Here is a 21,636-nt window from a genome sequence, read left to right on the forward strand (position 1 = left end):
ATTAAACTTATATGCCTCCTATATTTACAACTTAAAGTAAGCCAAAAGCTAACCTATTTTTCAAGCATGTAATAAATGTTTCCTTGCCCTTCATGTCATGTCAAGCCATGTCCTAAAAAGTCATGCAATACTTAGGTATGCACTGTAAGTAGGATGGCTTTGATGTGGTGAGCTTTATTAACTGCTGGTGTGGTGGTAAGCAAAAGGTTGTTGGTTCACTTCCCACAGCCACCACTATTGTGTTCTTGAGCAAGGCACTTAACTCCAGGTTGCTCTAGGAGGATTGTCCCTGTAATAAGGGCACTATAAGTCGATTTGGATAAAAGCGTCTGCCAAATGCAAAAATGTAAATGTAACTGTTGACATTTGTTCAAGTGCTCCCTCAGAGAGCATCGTGCACTACAAATAACATCAAAGCAAGAAAGTCTTGACTGAAAATATCTGTGATCTGTGTTTTCTAAAAAATAATAATCAGATCATCTTTGTATTTTTTTGCATTTGTTATATTTTTGGTATTTTTATATTGCTATTTAGATTTAATAGACAGCTCTATCTATTATTTGTATATTATGTGATAAAGTCTGGAAGAATATTTGTCTTGCTCAAATATGCACGCAATTACCGTCCACCTGGTTGTGTTTATGTGCATCAAAGCACGCAGAAGAGGGCGACATTTCTCCGATGGGCAAAACGTACTATAGTACTATAAACTGAGAAATACTGTTAGTGCAACACACGGGCAAGTCCGTATATTTTGAAGTTCCGCAAGGAAGATCAGTTTACAGACGCATTACCACATACAGTCTAAATATCTCCCATGTCGATGAGTACTTTAAAGCAAGCATCCATATGCGGTGAGTAATAGTGCTGATATTTATATTATAATGTGTCTTTTACAGATGCACTCTTAATAGACATCAGGGTTGGCATTTCGGGCGTGTTTCATGCTGTTTTGAAAGCTGTGTATGGCATAAAGGAGTAAGGGAGACGGGCTATTTGTTACACTTTGTACTCTAATAAAGTCGGAGTAAGGTAGGGTTAAGGTGGTTTAATTTATATATTATATATATATATATATATATATATATATATATATATATATATATATATATATATATATATATATACAGTATAAGTCTTGATTACATAATAGCTGTTAAACATGTTTCCACCGTTCTGCCCAAGAAAAAAGATAAAGTTAATTTAACACTGTTTCACCCATCTGCTTTTTAGTGGCTTTTCAGCAATGTTTAGGAATATTCCGGGATCAGTACAAGATACAGAGATAGTTAACCCAAAAATTTAAATTCTCATCATTTACTCACCCTCTTGCCATCCCAGATTTGTGACTTTCTTCTGCCAAACAAAATACGAAGATTTTTAGAAAAATATCTCAGCTCTAATTCAATGCAAGTGAATGGTGACCAAAACTCCAAAAGCTCCGAAAAGGAGATAAAGTCAGCATAAAAGTAATCTATAAGACTCCAGTGGTTTAATCAATGTATTCTGAAGTGATCCAGTTGGTATTGGGGGAGAACAAACCAAAATGTAACTCCTTTTTCACTGTACATCTTGTCATTGCAGTCTCTAGGCTCGATCATGATTGAAAGCTCGATTACACCTCATTTTGGGGTTAACTGTCCCTTTAAGCTCAATCCACAGCATTTGTGGCATAATGTTGGTTACCACAAAAAATAATTTAGACTGGCTGCTCCTTTTTTTTAATAAGCAAAAATCAAGATTACAGTGAGGCACTTACAATGGAAGTGAATGGGGACAATTTTTGGAGGGTTTAAAGGCAAAAATGTGAAGCTTACAATTTTATAAAAGCACTTACATTCATTCTTCTCTTAAAACTTGTGTATTATTTGAGCTGTAAAGTTGTTTAAATCGTAATCTTTACAGTCATTTTAGGGTTTGTTGAGATTACATCATCATGGCAACAAAGTTGAAAAGGTTAGTAAGCGATTTTATCACACTAGTGTCATGTTAACACATATTGTTTATGTCTTGTGTCTATACTTTTGAAACAGTGAGTATTTTAAGGTTTACGGATTGGCCTCATTTACTTCCATTGTAAGTGCCTCAATGGAACCCAGATTTTTGCTTGTTTAAAGAAAAGTCACAAAAAAAAAAAAAAAGAAAAATTGTTGTGGTAATCAGCATTATGCCACACATGCTGCTGATTGAGCTTAACTTGTATTGAACCCAGAATATTCCTTTACCAGTAAAAAAAAAAAAATTACTGAACAAAAAAACAATTAATGAAACAGAATTCGATGTCACTTTTAGATTACCTCATTTCAGTGGGGTTCAACGGGGCTAAAGGTCAGGGTAAAAGGCACTTTAGATTTTATTTTCCTCCAAAACACTAAACAATAACAAAAACTACTGCAGTACTTTCCTTAACACCTGTTTGTCACAATACACTGCAAAAATATTACTGATCCATGACATAATTGCGTGCAATATCTAAAGTTCTATTTTGAGGTAATTTGTTCTAATATTTAATCATTCAAAAAATGTTGCAAATAGATGTAACTAATATCCCTGACAGTGTCACACAAAATACCTGTTTGTCATTTTCAGTTTTATTCAAGGTGATTAAATCATAGTTTTTTAATTACTGTCCATTAAGTGAAAGGATAGTATTTGGGGTAAAAATCCTCCTTTTCAAGGGGCTAAAGGCCATCATAAAACACATAATGGGGCGAATAGATTTGTTTTGAAAAATGTTCAAAGTGGGCTCAAATTGACTGATCAAATCACAATGAAGATTTATTTGTTTATAGAATTGAGATGTTATGAAATGGCAAATGTGATTGAAATGAGCTGATATTGGTTAAACCTTTTCTGAAGTGTCAAAAAATAAAAAGTGAAAAAAGCATCTAAAAAATATTTGCCTAAGCTGACAAATATTTCCTTTTAACTATTGTCCCTATAGCCAAAAAATATCACATATACCCTGTTATCCATGGGATAAGAGCAAATGTGACCTGCTTCATCATAAGTCAATTTGACCCAGAAACACATTTAAGTTTTATGCACTATTGTAAGAAAGAAAGTCTAAGTTTTCAAATAATAAAATTATTATGTTTTTACTCCAAGCCATTGTCAAGATACACTCCTTTATTGGGAACACTATGGTCCTAATAAATTGCCTGACATTGTCTTCTGCTGTTGTAGCCCATCCTCCTCATGGTTCGACGTGTTGTGCATTCTGAGATGCAATTCTGCTCACTACAATTGTACAGAGGTGTTATCTGAGTTACTGTAGACTTTGTCAGTTCAAACCAATCTGATCATTCTCCTTTGACCTCTCTCATGAACAGGGCGTTTCTGTCTGCAGAACTGCCGCTTACTGGATGTTTTTGGTTTTTGAACCATTCTCTTTACACTCTAGAGACTGTTGTGCGTGAAAATCCCAGGAGATCAGCAGTTACAGAAATACTTAAACCAGCCCGTCTGGCACCAACAATCATGGTCGAAATCACTGAGATCACATTCTCCCTATTTTTCCCCATTCTGATGGTTGATGTGAACATTAACTGAAGCTCCTGACCCGTAGCTAATTTTATGCATTATACTGCTGCCACATGATTGGCTGAATAGATAATCACTTGAATAAGTAGGTGGACAGATGTTCCTAATAAAGTGCAAAGTGAGTGTATAGTCGTTTAAATGTTGGCTGATTTAATAATTTGAAAGTTTTCCTTTAGTTCATAACACACAGTGTGTCTCTGGACAAAGTGAAAAAATGATGGAACGCATTTTTTAAAATTATTATTTATTTCCACTAACACATAATATCACTTATTTTTATTTTCAGCATGAAGATGTTAATATACAAAGAAGCAAGCATCAGTGGCCCATGGATACACTGGTTTATATGCACCCTGCTCTCACTTCTTCATGGAGTAATATCTGAAACCAGTAGAGCACTGGATATAATGACAAAATATCCACTAATCGATGGGTAAGACTTACTTTTATGTACAGTATATTACTCTGTGCATTACACACATTCAGGGGAAAAATTAATATATAGAATACTGGATGATGAATGAGTCATGTCTGTACACCTAACTGAGAAAACATCATAAATAAAAATGGTATTGTGACATTTTTTATTCTTTATTGATTTATTGTTTTACAATTAATACTGCTTATCTTCCTCTTCACGTAGGCACAATGACCTGGCACTGCGTCTGAGAATCCAGTACAACAACAAACTGAGCCTGGTCAATCCACAAAATATTCCTAATGTGGCTACAGATATCACTCGTCTCACTGCTGGTCATGTTGGAGGACAGGTAACTTTTTCTGGTGGACCCAAACAATATTTTTTTAACTGTTGTCTTATACAGTCATCTGCTAGTTTTGGTAACTATAATTTATATACCATTTAGAAATCCTATTATACTTATTGGACATACTGTAGAGGGCCAGCCCTAGCATTTTGGGGGCCCTAGGTAGATTTCCAAAATGGGGCCCCCCTACCTAAAAGTGCATCTATCAAACACACCCAGCAACAATAATTAAGCAAGTTTAAATTGTGTAAATAAACAGGTCTATTTGTTCAAAAGCATAAATCTTAAAAATGCAAAACTATCAACTGTAGTTTAGCAGCACTGGTATACAGGTATCTACTTCAGAAGTACAAAAAAGAAAGAAAATAATTTTTAAAACATACAAACCTATCACATGCACAAATTAATAAATATATTTAAAGGTGCATATACAAAGGTAACAATTTTCATGTAATATTCGCCTTTTTTTTGTTGCCAATATGTGAACGGCTTGTAATGCAACTTAAAAAATGAGCCCTTCCCGGACTTCCTAGGTTGCCTATTAAAGCCTGTAGACTGATTTTCATGCGAAAGGAGTGGGTTGCTTTTGCCGGGAAAATCCATAGGGTGTGATATTTATGCGCACTCCCGAAAGCCTTGCCTCAGTGTTTCTCTTCCGCTATTCAACAGCGACAACAAACTGCAGCACTTGGTAACGTTATCTTAGAGATGGAATCCAGCAAACGTCCGGCTCCCAGCACAGCACAACTGCTACACAAACTCCAAGTAAGCCAAAAAAAACCCAACAACAACAACAACAAAAATAAATAAATCATTTATCTACTGAATCCAATCTGGCTAAGCGGGAGAGTGATCGTGGTCGAGCGAAAACTAGAGTGAACATCGGCAGGGCATTTGATTCCTGGAGGGACCTTCGTTTGGTTTTGGGGATCAAAACCGACCCTGAATTGGCATTCTTCTTATTGGACTTATTATAACTGCAAAGCATGTGAAATATAGTGCCATAAGGATTGATCTGTGTCATTTTAGTTAACTTGATCTTTCCTGCACAGTAACTGTCATAAACAATGTTAATCTATAATTATTCAGCAAGATAAACTACAATAACACATGAAATGAATGCTAGACAATGTTCAAGATAATGCAGAAAGACCCATTCATTAGTGTAATGTAACATATATACATTCTATTATTATAAAACAATAGTGCATCGAAATATCAAAATGACAGTTGTGATGGAATCACATCAATACTGAATTGTGTCAACATATTTGTAATGAACAGTCTATTTTATAAACAGCTACTGTCATCATCCACCAGATTTAGCTAACAGCTATTGATAAAGCTGGCTAGCTAGCTATCGCCGACATAGGCTATCCTATAAATGCAGTCAATGTATCATGCAAAGAAAAGTGATTACTTCAAACTACAGTCTCACATAGTCAGACCTATATCCACACTTTGTTTTAGCCCTGTTCCAGCACTGGAGAGTCAAATATAATATACAGTCTCAAAGTTTGTAGTAAAACAATCATAACTGTATTATTTTAATTATACTACCTCATCTGTCAGCATGATGCCGGTGAATCACGTTGTCTCTTTGTACGTTACGTCATTATTTTGGCCGATGCTCGCGTCACTATGGAGTGTGTGCACGAGCGCGAGCACGAGCAACAGGTAGCTGGCTGCAGTTCACGTAACAGCCACAGGTGTCATTAATAACAAGGGTTTCTGAATCTTACATGCTGCACCTTTAATGAAGTTATGTGGAAATGAATAAGAAATAATTAAATGAGCAAATTAAGGTATGATAGGCTACAGTAGATGATATTTACACTTTCTGCAAATAGTGGCATATGCTATTTGCACACTGGTGTATAATAAAACAGTATATAATATAATAACATCAGTATAGCCTATGTAGTATTAGTATTGTGACTGAACTTCACAACATCGCCGGCAGTGGGAAGAAATGCACTTGATGTGTCACGTAATGGTACCTTGTCACTGCTGTCTTTAAATGCCAAGTGCGGCTTTAGAGCGGTCTCTTCAGGTCCAGGAAACAGGGTTAACCGAGTCACCACCATGACCTTCGCTTTCAGCTGGCCTGTAAAATGCCAAGCCGCTGGAAAAAGCCGCCAACCATGCTTACCAGACCGGGAAAGGTGTATGGGTACCCATCTGACCCCATTCTCTGCACTGCCCAACGTTTAGTGAGCCTCCCGATCATGATGAGAACACCACGTTTAGGCTACTTTCAGTGTTCATTTTTATTTAATATTCGGTGGCATGTACAGCCACTGTCTGTCTTCACTTAAAATAAGGGGAGAGTAGTGAAATTGGTAAAAGGTGGATTTGAAACTGAATCGCACACCCAACTAACCAACTGTCTTACTAATGTTGCCACATCAAATCTTAGGATGAGGAAGGTCAAATTCACATACTTATCTTAGCGTATACAATAATTGTAATAGTTTTGATAGGTTCCATCTGATTATTGGCGTGCATATAGCTGGGCTGTGTGCCGAGTGATATTTACACTTATTGCTAATAATTATTTGGCTATACCGAACCTGTGGTAGTGGGGCCCCTGGTGGCCGTAGGGGCCCTATGCAGCTGCATATGTTGCTTAATAGGCAGGGCCAGCACTGGACCTCTAAAAGACAGGCCAAAAGGTCCAAAGCTGTTCTGCCCCTGACTTCCCAAAGTCTTTTTTATTTGATTTGATTTATTTGACAAGATTTACAAAATGTACAAGAATGATAAATACAAAACATCCCATACAATTTTAAAAAAAAAAACTGTAGAGGATAGACAAACACAATAAAGCCAAAGGCTTATTTCCATTGTGGGCCTCAATTACCACAACAGTCACAAAGTCCCACACCTCTTCTAAGTTTTGTGGTTCCACAAGCATTGTATGAGTATTGGGATTGTAGAGCTTCATTGTAAATAATTGTTATAATTGTTTTATAGCTTGAAAATTGCATGGACAACATCACAGTGTAACTAACTTGTAAATAAGTTGTTATTGACTCCTTTCACCTAGACAACTCCCCTGTTAAGAAATACATATTTCAACATATGCTTTGGTGACTTTCTAACAATATTTTTAAAAATCCATTTTTAATCAGTTTATCTTTATGTAATTTTTATCCAAAAACATATCTTGGTAATATTGTCTAAAACAACTTTCAATAAATCAACTTATGATTAGCTGCACTAGCATCCTTTTTGCCTATCATCTGCCATCATTTCCACTGAAACAGACAATTGCTAAAAAAAAAAAAAAAAAAAAGAAAAAGAAAAGGAAATGAAAAGTTTGTATCTTTAAAGTAATACCTTATTTAGTTTGGGCTTACAAGAGTATCCAGTTGGCTCTGTGTGTAATCCGTGCCTGATTGGAGAGACATAAGCACTTTATGTTTGTCAGGTCTTTGCAGCATACGTGTTGTGTACAGCTCAGGACAAAGATGCAGTCAGACTGACTTTGGAACAGATAGATGTGATTCGTCGTATGTGTACTGAAAACCCAGAGTTGGAACTGGTCACCTCAGCTGAAGGTACTATTGCCTGCATTCTCCAAGAAAGAACAATTTACTTTCTTGTAATTTAACAGGCCTGTCTGATGTATTAAAGTATATGCACAATGTGAACAATTTGAGGAGTTAAATCAATAATATCCTTTGAACATTGTACATGTTGTAATATAGAAAGTTTTTCTCTCAAAATCTCTTGCAAACTATGACTTTGTTGAGATTTTGTGGGAAAAGTACAAGAGAGAAATTCACAACCTTTGCCACAGTCTACCCACAGCTGATAAGGCTTGGTACAATTGCTTCTAGGCTAGACATGTCTTAGTCTGGTTGTATTAGTTTTATTTTTCCAACAAACACTTGTTACAGCATCATTATATCAGCAAAGAAATGCAAAGCCTATGTGGTTCCTCTCCCATAAACACAAGACACATTCATGTAATTTCATTCAATTCATGTCATGTAACATCTTTTTTACTTTGCAATTTGTTGCTTCAGCTTTTTTGTCTCTCCAGTGGAACTCTTTACTCAAACTCAAATTTACATAAATGTGCATCCATCATCACAAATAACTATGGAAGTCCATTTCTGAAGATGATGTTTTAAATCATAATCTCCAACACATTCCAATTAACAGAATTCTTGCCTCCACTTGTTGCATATGTGAAATGAGAAGAGACCATGTGCAGTCTCATAGCTACTTGCCTGAGGATATCCTCACTCAACATGACTGGACCAATGAGGGTCCATGTGGCATTCTAAAACAACCATATTGCATTTCAAATATCACATAAGTTTGTGCGTGAGTTCTGTGGAAAATAGATGTTATGCTCTGCAGGTTATGTTCTTATTTGTTTAAACACGAAATAGAGGAGTAAAAGTTACTCTTTACTAAAGGGATAGTTCACTCCAAAAATTAAAATTCTCTCATCATTGTTACGACCCTAGTCTTTTTCTCCATGGTGGCAGAATGGGACAGTTGCTGGTTGTCTGGGGGAGTCATTTGTTTAATTTATTTGTTTGGGGGTGTGCTACATAAGTAACCCTCTTTTGTTCAGTCTCTGCTCTCTCTTTGGGGTAGGATCATCTCTCCAGAAGAGTCACTGGTACAACTATCTGCTTGATATTTATCTGCAGCCACTAGCTCATTTTTGCTTATGTTCATTTGTATTTAATTTAAAATAAATCTATTTTCTTAATTGTATTTTGTGTTTGACTCCCCTTTATGTTGTGGTCTTTAACGAGCCGGCCATAACATCATTTACTCACCCTCATGCCAAGATGTGTATGACTTTCTTTCTTTTGCAAAAAAAACAAAGATTTGTTCCTTACAATGCCAGTAAATGGTGACCAGACCTTTAAAGTGCCAAACATCACATAAAGGCCACATAACAGTAATCCAGTGGTTAAATCCATCCATTCAGAAGTGGATTTTCAGGTGTGGGCAAGAAACAGATCCATGTTTAAGTCCTTTTTTTTTTTTTTACTATAAATCTCCACTTTCACTTTCAAAATGTGAAAGTAAAAGTGGAGATTTATAGTAAAAAAGGACTTAAAAATGTATCTGTTTCTCACCCTCACTTATCAGACATAAATGTAACCACTGGAGTCTTATGGATTACTTTTATGTGGCCTTTATGTGATGTTCAGAGCTTCAAAGGTCTGGTCAACATTTACTTCCATTGATAGGACCCACAGACCTAAAAGAAAGTCATACATGGGATGGCATGAGGGTGAGTTAATGATTTTCATTTTTGGGTAAACTATCCCTTTAATGTCTAAATGCCTCATCTCGCTTTGTTAGAGGTCTGATAGAAAAAATAGGCAAGGCATGTAGCAATGCTGCATAAACTAGCCTCAATGACCCAAAATACATTTTGGTTGATTTTATTTACTGTTGATGCCATCTAGAAGGATGGCCACAGTGGATCAGTGAGATCAACAACCATAAGATCAAGGCAAGCCAATCACTGGAGAAACCAGCACACACTCCAACACTAGTTCTTGGAAAAATTACTTTTTGTGTAGTATAGGAACAACAATAGCTTCATTAATTATATATTATATGTCATGAAGTCATGTCCATCCATTCATCCATCCATCCATAGCCACTTATCCTATGCAGGGTAGTGATGGAGCCCACAGATCTCAGCTGTCTTGAAAAGAAAGCAGGGAAACACCCTGGACAGGTGGCCAGTCCATCACAGATAATGTTGTGTCATTTTATTTATTTACACCTGTTTGTTTTCATACATTGTGATTTATATATATATATATATATATATATATTTGACCTGTAAGACTAAACACCATGACAACATTTATACTTAACAATGACCTCATCACAGGGAGCCGAAACTGTTGAATATCCCACCTTACTTTTCTTCTCAATAATACATGACTATGTAAAAAAACAAAAAACAAAAACACTCCTAGAAATGAGTGAAATGCCCACTAGAGAAATGAAAAAAAAAAAAAAAAATATATATATATATATATATATATATATATATATATATATATATATATATATATATATATATATATATATGGTTGGGAGGGTTACTTTTGAAATGTATTCCACTACAGATTACAGAATACATGATGTAAAATGTCATTTGTAATGTATTCCGTTAGATTACTCAAGGCCAGTAACGTATTCTAAATACTTTGGATTACTTCTTCAGCACTGGTAGATTTTTTCACTTGTTTTGACAATTAAAACTCTGCCAGTACAGTAAGACAAAATACACTTTAAAAATACATTCTCTGAAAAACCTAAATATCTCATGCAGTGTTGTTTCTAAAACAAGATCAATCAAATTGATCTTGTTTTAAGGATTTTTTGATATTTTTACAGGAAAACAATACAAAAATTATTATCAAGAATATGATTTTTGCACTAATATCAAAGGTCTTACTAGAAAAAAAAAGAAATTATGATCCAACGTGAATTTTCTTGATAAAAAAATATGATCGTGCCTGGTAACGTGTGCATGTAAAATGGATAGAAATAGCATTTTAGCTTAGCGTAAAGCTGACAATTTACACAAGGTTTATTTCTATTTCTTCTGCTCCAAACTTACTTCAAACTTACTTCTCTGTCTGCTTGTATGAATGTAACACATTATAAGAAAGTGTTTCACCGCTGTTCAAATGCACTTTGGATCGTATCATTTATATGGATAAATGTTTTCCATCTGAAAGGACTAAATATTAAATGAAACAAATGACAATAAAATGCAAAGTAATCTCTTCAGTAATCAAAATACTTTTTGAATGTAACTGTATTCTAATTACCAATGATTTAAATTGTAACTGTAGTGGACTACAGTTACTTATATTTTGTATTTTAAATACGTAATCACGTTACATGTATTCCGTTACTCCCCAACCCTGTATATATATATAATTATTATTATTATTAGCAGAATCTTTTTTTTTTTTTTTTTTTGTCCCATCTCTTTGGCTTATTTATGATAGTTACTGATGTGGAGAGGGGGAAAAAATATAAAGGATTACACACAAAAAATAAAGGTTTACATATGATTTGTGCCCCCAGGTATTGGAAATCAAATATTGAATATAAACATTTAAAGTAATGTTTTTTGTGTGTTTTTTTAGGAATGAGGAACAGTAAAAAAATCGCATGTCTAATCAGTGTGGAGGGAGGTCACTCCATCGACAGCAGCTTACCAGCACTGCGCATGTTCTATCAGCTTGGAGTGAGATCCATGGCTCTTACACACACCTGCAACACACCGTGGTAAATACTCACTCATGTATATATACAAAACACCCTAATAAACAAAAAATATATGTGCAGTCATACAAACATGTCTTTTTATACTGGTTGAGAGGAACACATGAATTTTTTACATACAGTGCATCTGGAAAGTATTCACAGCGCTTCACTTTTTCCACATTTTATTATGTTACAGCCTTATTCCAAAATGGATTAAATTCATTATTTTCCTCAAAATTCTACAAACAATACCCCATAATGACAATGTGAAAGAAGTTTGTTTGAAATCTTTGCAAATTTATTAAAAATAAAAAATGAAAATAAATCACATGTACATAAGTATTCACAGCCTTTGCCATGACACTCAAAATTGAGCTCAGGTGCATCCTGTTTCCACTGATCATCCTTGAGATGTTTCTACAACTTGATTGGAGTCCATCTGTGGTAAATTCAGTTGATTGGACATGATTTGGAAAGGCACACACCTGTCTATATAAGGTCCCACAGTTTACAGTGCATGTCAGAGCACAAACCAAGCCATGAAGTCCAAGGAATTGTCTGTAGACCTCCAAGACAGGATTGTATCGAGGCACAGATCTGGGGAAGGGTACAGAAAAATTTCTGCAGCATTGAAGGTCCCAATGAGCACAGTGGCCTCCATCATCCGTAAATGGAAGAAGTTTGGAACCACCAGGACTCTTCCTATAGCTGGCCGCCTGGCCAAACTGAGCGATCGGGGGAGAAGGGCCTTAGTCAGGGAGGTGACCAAGAACCTGATGGTCACTCTGGCAGAGCTCCAGCATTTCTCTGTGGAGAGAGGAGAACCTTCCAGAAGAACAACCATCTCTGCAGCACTCCAACAATCAGGCCTGTATAGTAGAGTGACCAGACGGAAGCCACTCAACAGTAAAAGGCACATGACAGCCCGCCTGGAGTTTGCCAAAAGGCACCTGAAGGACTCTCAGACCATGAGAAACAAAGATTGAACTCTTTGGCCTGAATGGCAAGCGTCATGTCTGGAGGAAACCAGGCACCGCTCATGGCCAATACCATCCCTACAGTGAAGCATGGTGGTGGCAGCATCATGCTGTGGGGATGTTTTTCAGCAGCAGGAACTGGGAGACTAGTCAGGATCGAGGGAAAGATGAATGCAGCAATGTACAGAGACATCCTTGATGAAAACCTGCTCCAGAGCACTCTGGACCTCAGAGTGGGGCGAAGGTTCATCTTCCAACAGGACAACGACCCTAAGCACACAGCCAAGATAACAAAGGAGTGGCTCCGGGACAACTCTGTGAATGTCCTTGAGTGGCCCAGCCAGAGCTCAGACTTGAACCCGATTGAACATCTCTGGAGAGATCTGAAAATGGCTGTGCACCAATGCTCCCCATCCAACCTGATGGAGCTTGAGAGGTCCTGCAAAGATGAATGGGAGAAACTGCCCAAAAATAGGTGTGCCAAGCTTGTAGCATCATACTTAAAAAGACTTGAGGCTGTAATTGGTGCCAAAGGTGCTTCAACAAAGTATTGAGCAAAGGCTGTGAATACTTATGTACATGTGATTTAAAAAAAAATGTTTTTTATAAATTTGCAAAGATTTCAAACAAACTTCTTTCACATTGTCATTATGGGGTATTGTTTGTAGAATTTTGAGGAAAATAATGAATTTAATCCATTTTGGAATAAGGCTGTAACATAACAAAATGTGGAAAAAGTGAAGTGCTGTGAATACTTTCTGGATGCACTGTACAAACCTGCTGTCTGGTAAATTTTCCTTTTCTTATACATCAATTACAGTTTGTTGCTTTCTCCAATAATGTCATATGTGTAGGGCTGAGAGCTCATCTAGATTTTACCCATATTATCAGTGGAAGAAAAATAGCCTGACAGAATTTGGTAAGGTAAGGTTCCCTTCTCAACAGACATAAGTCAATAAATCATAATGTAAAGCAAAACACTTCACCTGTCAGTGGTTTTAATGTTGTGGCTGATCAGTGTATGTAGTAGCATTTTTCTACTCAGTGGATTTCATAATTATTATGCATTTACTTAATTTCAAAATATTAAATGAAAATTGATTTGTACATAATTTGTACAGTGGAATTTGCCCTGGAACTGATGATGAAGTTTGGTTTACGTCATATGTACACTATAAAATGTGTATCCATTTCCGTATTGATATGGCTCTTCTACAGAGTTACACTAGCTCTTGTTGAATTGAATGGAATGGTTTAGAACCAAATTCTTTACACTGGTGATTCATTTAATCATTCAGGTGATTCAAAATGTGTATGTTTACCTCCTCTTCCCAGGCAGTGGTGCATGAAATGAACAGGTTAGGAATGCTGATCGATCTGTCCCATACCTCCTGGGAGACAGCCAGAGAAGTGCTGAAACATTCTAGAGCTCCAGTTATTTTCAGCCACTCCTCAGCCTATGCTATCTGTAACAACACTCGCAATGTACCTGATGACATGCTACTGCTGCTTGTGAGACCATCATTCATGCTGCTATATTAGGCATAGATCCCAAAAACACTCATCTCCAAAATATAAAATTTTCTTACTGAAAGAATTAAAGATAGCTTTTGGTTTCTTATGCATTTTTTTCTCCTTCAGGAATAAAATTAAAAAGAATTGTGAAACTTGTAAAGAATATATATAGCAAGAGAGTAAAACATTTCAAATGTATTCATTGATGCCATTAATACATATAGTATATAAACCAATACTGTAAATGAATTATAGAAGTATGAGGCTTCTTCATTAAAAATAATGTACAACAACCTAGAGTACAAGACATGCATTATATGTTTGTTTGTTTTTTAAAATCTGCAAATATCAATGGTGCCAAACAATTAAGATCTCCTTTAATCCTTTAATTAAATCACCAATGTTAAAATTCATGAACTACTGATTCGTTCTCTGTATGTTTTGTCAAATTATGTTATTCTGGTAACACTTTACAAAAGGCTATTTTCGTTAACATTAAATGATGTTGCCATTACAAATGACAAACTAACAATGATCAATATATTTTTTACATAATTTATTATCCTTGGTTAATGTTAATTTGTAAAAATACAACTGTTCATTGCTAGTTCACATTATTTCATAATGCATTAACTGATGTTAATGTAAACAACTTTAATTTTAATTTGTATCTTTAAAATGTATTAGTATATGCTCAAAATAACATTAGCCAAAATGAACAAATGCTGTAAAAGTACATTGTTCATTGTTAGATCAATGTTATCTAATGTAACTAATGTTAGCAAATGGAATTTTATTGTAAAGTATTACTGTTATTCTGTTTTCTTTCTAGAAAGAAAATGGTGGGCTTATTATGATAAACTTCTACAACAGTTATGTAGCATGCTCAAAAGAAGCAGACGTCTCTATTGTGGCTGGTAACACAACAGACATTCATCATATATAGGGGACATATTATCAACATAAGCATATGTAAGCAATATATATATATATATATATATATATATATATATATATATATATATATATATATATATATATATACATACATATATATATATACACTGTTCTGCATGGGGATACAAAGAAAAACCCACAGGTAACCTCAGGAGAAATACAGGCTGCTCTGGAAAAAGACGGTGTGGTTGTTTCAAGGAGCACAATATGACGATACTTGAACATAAATGAGCTGCATGGTCGAGTTTCCAGAAAGAAGCCAATGCCACAAAAAAGCCTGGTTACAATATGCCCGACAACACCTTGACACGCCTCACAGCTTCTGGCACTGTAATTTGGAGTGACGAGACCAAAATAGAGCTTTATGGTCACAACCATAAGCGCTCTGTTTGGAAAGGGGTCAACAAGTATTGTGCTCCTTGAAACAACCACACCGTCTTTTTCCAGAGCAGCCTGTGTTTCTCCTGAGGTTACGTGTGGGTTTTTCCTTTGTAACCCGAACAATTCTTCTGGCAGTTGTGGCTGAAATCTTTCTTGGTCTACCTGACCTTGGCTTGGTATCAAGAGATCTCCGAATTTTCCACTTCTTAATAAGTGATTTAACAGTACTGACTGGCATTTTCAAGGCTTTGGATATCTTTTTATATACTTTTCCATCTTTATAAAGTTCCATTACCTTGTTACGCAGGTCTTTTGACAGTTCTTTTCTGCTCCCCATGGCTCAGTATCTAGCCTGCTCAGTGCATCCACCTGAGAGCTAACAAACTCATTGACTATTTATACACAGACACTGATTGCAATTTAAAAAGCCACAGGTGTGGGAAATTAACCTTTAATTGCCATTTAAACCTGTGTGTGTCACCTTGTGTGTCTGTAACAAGGCCAAACATTCAAGGGTATGTAAACTTTTGATCAGGGCCATTTGGGTGATTTCTGTTATCATTATGATTTAAAAAGGAGCCAAACAACTATGTGATAATAAATGGCTTCATATGATCACTATCCTTAAATTTTTTGCATGATCAATCATATTTTCAAAATCAATGCCACAATTTCTGCCAGGGTATGCAAACTTTTGAGCACAACTGTATATATATATATTAATCAGAGACTACTGTGTTTTTTTTTTTTTTTTTAGATCATTTTGATCATATTAAGTTGGTGATAGGAGCTGAAAGCATTGGGATTGGAGCAGACTTTGATGGGGGACATGGGTAAGTAACCAGCCAAATAAATGTTTAATTCTCAGAGCTCTCATGCAATCTGTTTATGCATACTTGTTTACTCTGTTTTTCTGCGTACCGTGAATCAGCAGCCTTCACGTGTGCTTAGGCATGTTCTGGATCTATGTTGGCAGAATGCTGCAGAAATTTAAACTCCCATCATTCACTTTTACACATCCCCTGGCTCTTGCATGTTTGTTTATTTAATACTTTGCCAGATTTCATGAGGGTCTGTTCATCTTATCTGTGTGTGTGTGTGTGTGTGTGTGTGTGTGTATGTGTGTCTGTATTATTACAGATTCCCTAAAGGCCTGGAGGATGTCTCCAAATATTCAGCTCTAATTGGGGAACTGATGTCAAGGAACTGGAGTGAGGAGGAATTGGCAAGAGTGCTAAGATTGAACTTCCTTGGAGTGTTCCTAAAGGTTGAAAAGGTTAGAAAATATATATTTTTTAAATTTATTATTCTAAAATGTACAATTTAGTTAGGTCAGTCATGGTACACATAAATCAGTCTTGACCTTTTAAGTAGTAGTATATAGCATACATATTAAACTGATGCTAATTCACCCCTGCAAATGACATTATGTATAACATACATATGATTCTATAAAACATGTACATTATAAATTGCTTATTTCGTCTTAGAAATTCTATCTCTTATTCCTTTTAAAGATTTTTTTGTATTTTTTTCATTTAAGCCACCACAGTTCCATTAACGTTGGTATTTTAAACTGCACCTCTGCACATTGAACTTACATCCAGATGTAAAATATTTCCAGTTCACTTAATGATTTTAGTTTCTTTTCGTGTATGAGTGTGTGTGTGTGTCTGTGTGTCTGTTTAACGTATTGTTTTTTTACATATTTCAGTCAACCTACACAATTATACCTGACAATACATTATTTACTCCATCAACAGATAATACTATACCAGTGCATTACATATACCTTAAAAGGTTAGTTCACCAAAAAATGAAAATTCAGTCATCATTTCTCTCTCTTGTGTTTAGGGTGCATCAAAATAATCCACACGACTCCAGTCGACAAATAAAGTCCTTCTGAACCCAAATGATTGATTATTTTGAGAAACAAAACAATACTTATATAATTTTTAACTACAGATGTTCGCTTCCGTACATCTCTGTGACGTGCGCTCATTAGAGGGATGACGTAAGCTTGTTGGTAAGGTCATGCATCACGTGGAGGAGGAGGCAGGAAGCGTGTCATTGTTTACAAGAGAAACTTGTGCCATTCACAAACCAAAACAGTCCAAAACAATTTCAAAACAATATAAAAAAAAATAAAATAAAAAAAAAACATTTCCAAATAATAATTAAAAAAAACAATGTAAACAATGACGCGCTTCCTGACTCCTCCTCCACGTGACGCGTGACCTTACCGATGAGCATACGTCAACCCTCTCATGAACGCGCATCACAGAGATGTATGGAAGCGAACATTTGTAGTTAAAAAGTATATAAGTATTGTTTTGTTTCTCAAAATAATCAATCGTTTGGGTTCAGAAGAACTTTATTTGTCGACCGGAGTCGTGTGGATTATTTTGATGCACCCTAAATATGCATTTTGGACCGTCAAAAAATTGAGGACATTCACTTGCATTGTTTAGAGGTGGAGGCCTGAAATGAAATCCTAAAAGTCTTAAATTGTTTTGATGAAGAAAGAAACTCAGGTACATCTTGGATGGCCTGAGGGTGAGTAAATTATCAGAAACTTTTCATTTTTGTGTGGACTATTCCTTTAAATATTTACCTGTTTCTTACCCACACTTATCATATCACTTCTGAAGATATAGATTTAACCACTGGAGTCATATGGATTACTTTTAAACTGACTTATGTGATTTTTGGAATGTCAAAATTTTGGCACCCATTCACTTGCATTGTATGGACCAAAAGAGCAGTGATATTCTTCTAAAAATCTTAATTTGTGTTCTGCTGAAGAAAGAAAGTCATATACATCCGGGATGGCATAAGGGCGGGTAAATGATGAGAGAATTTTCAATTTTTGGGTGAACTATCCCTTTAAAAAAACACGTCTGAAGAGTTTGAAGTCAAAAAGGAGATACATTTCTATGCCCAGCCTTATTAGGCAGAGTACTCGGAAATCAGGAAGAAATGGAGGAGGCTGAGGCAGCCACAGACACGTGTCCTAATTTATGTTTTTGTCCTAACCAACCAGATTAGTGACATTCTATCAAAAGCTTGGTGAACTCCCCTTTTAATAAACAGTATCTATCCATACCATTTCATACACTATATACTTAACTTACCCATACCCCTCCCCCACTGAATTCTGCCAAAAATCTTATTGACCAGTGTCAGCCACATATTAACAATTGATCTTCAAAGTACAATATAAAAATGGAATTTACATTTAATAGAGTCCATTTTAAAATGTACTTTTATTCAATTGTATTAAAATTCAGGAGTTTTCTTAGATAATATATTAGACAGAGAGCTCTTGAAATAACTTCCCATAAGCTATTGGCCTTAGGGAAGGTCTACACCATATGTAAAAATGCACCAAGGGACCACTGAGAACAGGAAGTTCTAGTACTAGGAACCTTTGTTTTTAAAATTCTAATTAATATTTTGAATATATATATGTTTCTAGAGGCTACAGCAATATTATCCCACACAACCTTTAAGCCATTAAAAAGGATAGTTCACCCAAAAATCGTTTCTCATCATTTACTCACCCTTATTCCATCCCAGTTGTGTATGACTCTCTTTCTTCTGCAGAACTATTTTAGAATAATATATCTGCTCTGTATGAAAGTGAATGGTGACCAAAACTTTGAAGGTCCAAAAGCATATAAAGGCAGCAAAATGTAGAAAGGCAGTAGAGTAGAAGGCAGAAAAGTAATCCATACTCCAGTGGTTAAATCCATGTCTTCATAAGCAATATAATAGGTGAGGGTGAGAAACAGAACAATATTTAAGTCCTTTTTTACTATAAATCTCCACTTTAACTTTTATATTCACATTTTTCTTCTTTTGTTTTTGGAAATTTGCATTCTTTGTGCATATTGCCACCTACTGGGCAGGGAGGAGAATTTATAGTAAAAAAGGACTTAAATATTGATCTGTTTTTCACCCACATTTATCATGTTGCTTCAGAAGATATCAATTTAACCACTGGATTCATATGGATTATTTTTATGTTTCCTTTATGTGCTTTTGGAGCTTCAATTTTTTGGCTACCATTCACTTACATTGTATGGACCTACAGAGCTGAGATATTCTTCTAAAAGTCTTTGTTTGTGTTCAGCAGAAGAAAGAAAGTAATATGTTTCTGGGATGGCCTGAGAGTAAGTAATTGATGAGAGAATTTTCATTTTTGGGTGAACTATCCCCTTAACACCGGAATGCAAAAGTTCCTGGTTCTTACTCCATAAACTGTCAATAAAAATTTTTTTAGTAAAATTCCAACATTTTATAATGTAATTTGGAGACCACAGACAACTTTCTATCTAGAGTGAAGACTTCATGAAGGGATGGAGTGCTCACTTTGTTCCCCAAGGTACTCCATAAGTTCTGAGGGATCTTAGGATCATTGAAACTCCTACCTCTCTGCTACAAGGATGACAACCAACATGATCTTGTTTTAAGCATACCTTATGTCACTTCCTGCTACTGCCTCCTCTGAAATTACATCCGTACTAAACAGCACCTACTACAAATTTCTAGATGTCCAGAGCTGCATAACACTGTATCACTGGTTATCTAAAAACAGAACCAAATAATCTGCAGAACATATGGAGCAGATGTGTTATTTCCACTACTAACCTTCACACGACGTACCACACCTTACCCCCAGGCTTTTTTCATCAACATCCTATTTTCATTTGTTAATCAACATATGAAGCTACCCCATGCAAATCATTACTTTCATTGTGTTCCCTCTTGTATCTAGCTCTTCTCTTTCTCCACCTTTCTCTATCATTGCTGAACATCTCATAACCTGCTTTGACAATTAGCATAAGTGGCTCAATTATTCATTATTTAGGTCACAATTCTCTTACTCCTCTAATTCACTACAACCAATTTTCCATTTGATCCCCTTTGAAAACTTTTTAGATGAGAATGTGGCACAGCTTTTATATGCACATTGTACAGCCTGTCCTTTGGACCCTGGCCAACAAAGAAATTAGTTTTTACTGCTGTCTGAAGCACACACTACACTTCAGTTCTCATGGGTTTTTTTTTCTTTTTTTAGATTTGTTGTAGTTCTTGATTGGTATCATTTGCAACATGTGAAAAGTATTTTCCTCTTTAATAAGTCAGTATGGTCAGAGCTAATTTGGATACATTTTAAGTGTTTCCCTCTCTCTCTGCACTCTCTCTCTCTCTCTCTCTCTCTCTTCATATGTTCAGGTGCGTGATGATATGTCTAACACTTTACCCAGTGAAGTTGAAATCCCATTTTTGGAGGCAAACAACAGCTGTCGTGTGATACTAACCCATCCATTCATCAAGGCTGAGAGTAGCTATCAAAACAGAAACTCTCCTTTGCTGCCTGTGACATCTCTAGCCTGGTTAATTTCACTTGTTGTCCAATTTATCTAATTATAGAGCAATACACAAACTAAGCACAGTATACAATCAAATGACTTAGTGAAGTCTGCCTTCGAATTGTCTTGCCTACAGAGTTGATCTAAATCTAAACTCTGCAAGACCAAAAATTAAATTGACAGCTAACTCTGACTGAAACTGATACATTTAGGCCTTTGAAGGTTTTTATGTACATTGACAGGTTTGGAAACAGTTCTTGAAAACCATACTTGAGAATATATATAGATTGCTAGTGTAAAGATCTAATTTCTGTAGCAAATTAAAAACTGAAATTTCTGTTCTTTTAACAAGCTTTTGAATGTAACATTTCAAGAGAAAAAAAGAACAGGAAAAGAGAACTTGGAGTTGTTATATAGCAACCCGTGAAGTTTTTTTGAACATAAGAAATTCTTAAGTGGCCCATTAGTTAATGAAATAATAAAGTAAGGGCAACACAGTAGCTGGGCCCAGTAGTAAGAAAGCCCTTGGATTAAAAACAAACAAACAAAAACTTAGTTATAATTGTAAGACTAATTCCACTATGGGTTTTCTTAATGGTTTAAGAAATTGGTCCGTTAACTTGAACAATCTTTTAGCTTGCTGTTTCCTTAAAAGTGAAGTTTGTCTTTTCTGTGCTAATAGCAGCACCAAACAGAATTACAGAAATAATCATTGTTGCCAGACAGATTTCTCAAACGCTCTTTCTGCCCTACCTCTGTCTCCGATTGTTTGGTTAAACAGGTGTCCCAAACTCACCCATTGGTTGTGCCAGAAGTTTATATTTTATAGTTTATTCT

At 35.6% G+C, this 21,636-nt stretch overlaps 1 protein-coding gene across 2 annotated transcripts; it reads left to right on the forward strand.

Moving 5' to 3' along the window:
- Positions 1–738: 738 nt before the first annotated feature.
- dpep2 (dipeptidase 2) lies at positions 739–21,502 on the forward strand. 2 transcript variants are annotated; one of them, XM_051655118.1, is made up of 12 exons: positions 739–854; positions 3,830–3,976; positions 4,187–4,313; positions 4,980–5,075; positions 7,744–7,873; positions 11,471–11,612; positions 13,423–13,492; positions 13,904–14,080; positions 14,916–15,000; positions 16,179–16,254; positions 16,562–16,697; positions 20,663–21,502. In XM_051655118.1, exons 1-12 carry the CDS (start codon positions 850–852, stop codon positions 20,852–20,854), a joined length of 1,383 nt encoding a protein of 460 aa, XP_051511078.1. In that variant the 5' UTR covers positions 739–849; the 3' UTR covers positions 20,855–21,502. The 2 variants fall into 2 exon arrangements, with proteins under 2 accessions (XP_051511078.1, XP_051511089.1); XM_051655129.1 differs by lacking the exon at positions 4,980–5,075.
- The last annotated feature ends 134 nt before the right edge of the window (positions 21,503–21,636 follow it).

The sequence above is a fragment of the Myxocyprinus asiaticus genome, chromosome 2 (assembly GCF_019703515.2).
Source record: "Myxocyprinus asiaticus isolate MX2 ecotype Aquarium Trade chromosome 2, UBuf_Myxa_2, whole genome shotgun sequence".
Classification (NCBI taxonomy): domain Eukaryota; kingdom Metazoa; phylum Chordata; class Actinopteri; order Cypriniformes; family Catostomidae; genus Myxocyprinus; species Myxocyprinus asiaticus.